The sequence below is a fragment of the Alligator sinensis genome, unplaced genomic scaffold (genome assembly GCF_000455745.1).
Source record: "Alligator sinensis unplaced genomic scaffold, ASM45574v1 scaffold8_1, whole genome shotgun sequence".
In the NCBI taxonomy this organism is placed as follows: Eukaryota; Metazoa; Chordata; order Crocodylia; family Alligatoridae; genus Alligator; species Alligator sinensis.
The window spans coordinates 1,030,645-1,034,905 of record NW_005842568.1 but is presented as its reverse complement, the minus strand read 5'-3'; the positions used below and the strand labels follow the sequence as shown (position 1 = coordinate 1,034,905).

Sequence of the window (4,261 nt, the reverse complement as noted above, 5' to 3'; positions counted from 1 at the left end):
GACTCCCGCCCGCCCGCAGGGTGCAGCGCTGAGCACCGTCTGTCCGGAGGGCTCCTCGGGTCCCTGCCCGGCGGGTGCAGCGCTGAGCACCGTCTGTCCGGAGGGCTCCTGGGTCCCCGCCGGGTGAGTGCAGCGCCGAGCACGGCCCCGTCCGTCCGGGCAGCTCCCCGGGTCCCCACCAGCCAGGCAGTGCCCATCCCTGCAGCCTCGGGGACTGGAGGCTCTGGGCTTCCCCGTCTCGGCCTGTCCAGTCTCCGCAGGGAGGGAGCTCCCCCCGGGCCACACTCCGTGCCCACCCTACCGTGCTCTGGCACCCAGCCCTTCCCTTGGGCTTTGCCCGGGCAAACATCCCGTGTGCAGGTGATCTCCTGCTCCCTGCACCCTTGGCTCTCTCTGGAAACACCTTGCACACTTGGCCCCACGCCTGGAGCCCTATAAGCGCCAGCTGCCTGGCACGACCGCCAGCAGCGCCAGCTAACAGCAGCCGTGGTCTCCCCAGAGGCCGCTGCTGGTGGCGGCGCCGCCACTCCGGGCCTTCCTGGAGCGGCACTGCCCCATCGTGTGCGAGACCTTCTACCCCACACCCTGGTGCTTCGAGGGCCGGCTCCAGACCCTGCTCCGGCACATCCTCTTGTCCGAGCCCCCGGTCTTGTACCGCAGGTGAGTGGCGCCACAGTCCCTGGCACCCGAGGGACTCTGCTGTTGGCAGCCGTGCCCAGGGGCGAGGTGTGTGCCCACGCCCTGCCTCCTGCGGCCCAGGCCACTACGTGTCTGGGTATCCACGCGGTGCTCACACCCAGCGCTCAGGCGCTTCCTGCCCACTGCTCTGTGCAGCGAGCTGCTCCGCGTGGCGGACGGTGGGCAGCTGGTGCTGGACTGGGCCGACAACCCAGGGAGTCAGCGGTACCCAGACCCTAGCACGCGCCCCACGCTCCTGCTCCTGCCCGGTGCCACCAACAACAGCGAGGCCTCCTACGTCCTGCACTTGGTGCATGGACTGCTGCAGGTCGGCTACAGGTGAGGCTTGCCAAGATGGCCGCTGCATCTGCTGGCCCCCGCGCTCCGGGCCGCGGTGCTTCCCTGGCACCAGGGTGGATGCCTGAGCCTGCGCCCTCTCCGCAGGTGTGTGGTGCTCAACTGCCGCGGCTGCAAGGGGGACGAGCTGCTGGTGAGTGCCTGTCACCCCGTACATGCCTGGGCTGCCCTGGGCTGGGGGTGGGATCCTGGGCCAGGCCCCCCCAGCCCAGCGGAGGGTACAGCAGAAGAGATGGCCTGGTTCCCTCCTTGCATGCCTACGGGTGCTGGGAATGAGTCCCAGGGCTCTGCCATCCCCACTGCACCCCACCGGACCAGGCGGGATCAGAGCCAGACTGAGCAGTGCCTGGGCCTGGCTGCCTGCTGATGCCCCTTCCCCGGGCGGCTGTCCTGTGCCCCCTCTGCCTCCAGACCCCCAGAGCCTTCTCCGTTGCCAACACCGAGGACCTGGAGACCGCCATCGCCCACCTCCGGGCACAACTACCACGGGCCCCACTCCTGGCCATGGGCTTCTCCCTGGGTGGGTGAGGAGCAGGCAGGACCGTAGGGAGAGCTGCCTGGGTTGGGCCTGGGAAGGGGCCGATGCAGGCCCAGGAAAGGGTGCACAGGACAGCTGTGGTCGAGGTGGGGTGGGCATTGGTGGGGCCCCGCTCCCTGCAGGCGGGATGAGCCCTTGCTGCCCCTGGGCCCAGGGAAGGACAGATGGGCCATGTGACACACACGGGTGCCCCCAGGACGCTGCTTCTGCACCACCTGGCACGGACAGGCCACGCCGCAGGGCTGGAGGCTGCCGTGGCCATGTCTCCGCTCTGGGACTACGGGGAGTTCCTGAACTTGCTCGAGCAGTCCCTTCCCATGGTGGTCTTTCATGTGCCACTCTTGTACTTCGTGCGCAGGCTGGTCAAGAGGTGGGTAGGGGGCAGAGGCACCCAGCGGGGCGGGGGAACAGGTGGCCTGTGGGTTGCTGAGGGGCCAGGGAAATGTCCACGAGCTGCTGGGGTGGGGCTCTGGGCAGGATGGCATGGAGGCACTGAGGTATGGGAGGCCTTTAAATCACAGGGTGCTGGGCTGGCCACAGGGGACTGGGCATGTGCGGACTCCAGGGTTGCCAAACCAGAAAATTGTTTTTTGACTGAAACTGCAAGGTTTTTTACTGACAACTAAACTTGTTTACTGACACGCAGCTTTACTGCTGTACGTTTCCCATAATGTCAACCTAACTTCTGCCTGGTCCTGCCCTGCTACGGTACAAAGGGCTGGGTTTAGATTTAGGGGTTCAGTCTCCACCGTGGTAACAAAGTAAGGTTTGATTTCACCATAAACTTTTTACTGATCAAACCAATTCTTGTGTTGGGAACCCTGCTTGAACGCAGCGATGGTTTCACCTCCCTCCCCCCATAACCTGGGGCCTCCTACTCACCCCCATATCTTGATGCCCATGACTACCCCTCAGCCTTATCCCATCTCTGCTCCTCCCCAGTCCTGGCACAGACCGTCGAAGGAGCCTACTTGTGACTTGGCAGCATTGCAGGCAGCCTGGCGCAGCAGCAGCACGTGGCTGCTGGATGCTGCACTCCTGGAGACGCTGCTGTGCTCTGTCCATCAGAGCTCCAGCCCAGCAGAGGCTGCTTAGTATTTTTACTGAGGGCTCAAATTTTGTGTTGAAGAACTTCACTGATGGCCATATTTAGCCTTTTTTTTTTCATGGGCAACCAAGAAATTTACCAACATTTAGCAACCCTGGTGGACCCCCATGAAGCCAAGACTGGAGGACTTGGGAAGAGCTCTGTGAGACACAGGGTCTCGGGTGTGGAGGACCCCGTGTCAGCAGGGGAAGGAGGTTGGGGTGTCTGGGGCATTGCACTGGCCTGGCACTGACTGTGTGTCTGCTCCAGGCACAGGCAGGCAATTGCGGCACTGCTGGACGTGGACCAGGTCCTCAAGGTAGGGCCTGCCTTGCCCTACCCAACAACCCCTACCCCAGCACCCTCACCCCCCGCCCCGCCCCAGTGCTCATAGTGCCCTGACCCCTGCTCCCCCCAGGCTCGCACACTGCGGGAGATTGATGCACAATACACAGCACCCGCGTTCGGCTATGGGACTTGCGAGGAGTACGTGCGGGCAGCCAGCTCCATGTCCGGCGTGCTGGCCATCCGCGTGCCCCTGCTCTGCCTCAACGCGGCCGATGACCCCTTCTCCCCACTCCACAGTGAGGACCCCCTCCCTCGGGCAGCGGGACTGGGCCCTGCTCTGCTGGGGTTCGGGGCAGGGTGGGATGGGAGGGGGGGGACTAGACCAGGGGGAGGCGGAGCTGTGAGCTGAGGGCTGATTGGTTGTCGGTGCTGTCTTCCAGCCATCCCCATGGAGCTGCTGCGGCAGGTGCCCCATGTGGCCCTACTGATGTGGCCACGTGGGGGGCACGTAGGCTTCCAGGAGGGCCTGTTGCCATGCCGACACAACTTCCTGGTCCGCGTATGCATCCAGTTTGCTGCCGCGGTGCTGGAGCAGGGCGCGGAGCTGCGTGGCCTCAGGGGCGACCCGGGCACGGGGGCGGGAGCCCGCGTGTAGTGGCCGCCTGGGGTGCAGTGGGTGCGGGTGTTGGGGTCCTTGAACCGTCGGGGCCGCGCGTGTTGCTCTGGTGCTGCTCACGGATAAACTGGCTCCCAGGCGCTCCGGTCTGACTCTGGCGATAGCGAGGCAGGGGGACGGGTGGGTCTGCAGGGGCCGAGGCCGGTGCTGCCACCAGGCCGCTCAGAGCTTGGCTCGCAGGGCGCGGCTTTACATCTCTGCTGAGCCTCAGAGGCTGGTACCGCCCCGGGCAGGGGCACGAAGCCGCATCCAGCCCCTGTACGAAGCTGGCTGGGACTGGGGGCGGCTGGAGTAACGCCCCGTTCCTGGTTGCACGCTGCATTGCACGGCCTGCCACCGCCCTCAGCAACGCCGGTGCAGCAGCGTGCAGGCAGGAGGGCTGGATCCCACTCGTCCTGTCCCGCTCCAGACACCGCCGGGGAAGGACCCGGAGTCACCCTGGAGGCAACACCGGCGACACCTGGGCTCACGCTCCAGCCAGCCCTGGCCACGTGCCACTCGTGGCCCGGTGGGACGGGGGTGGGAGAGGTCCCAGAACAGGAGCAGGAGGCCAGGAACTGGGGCCTGGATCCGCCCCTGGCGTGGGGCCTGTTTCCCCAGGTCCGGCCCCACCCGCCTCAGCCTGGCGCGGACAACC

At 65.8% G+C, this 4,261-nt stretch overlaps 1 protein-coding gene across 1 annotated transcript; it reads left to right on the top strand.

Annotated features, from left to right (window-relative positions):
* ABHD1 (abhydrolase domain containing 1) lies at nucleotides 1–4,251 on the top strand (the record flags this gene model as incomplete). Its single annotated transcript, XM_025214124.1, has 9 exons — nucleotides 1–123; nucleotides 500–660; nucleotides 835–1,017; nucleotides 1,123–1,168; nucleotides 1,447–1,559; nucleotides 1,770–1,943; nucleotides 2,931–2,979; nucleotides 3,079–3,244; nucleotides 3,389–4,251. Coding segments are annotated over 9 exons (1,230 nt in total), but the record flags the coding sequence as incomplete, so codon positions are not given.
* Nucleotides 4,252–4,261: the final 10 nt, after the last annotated feature.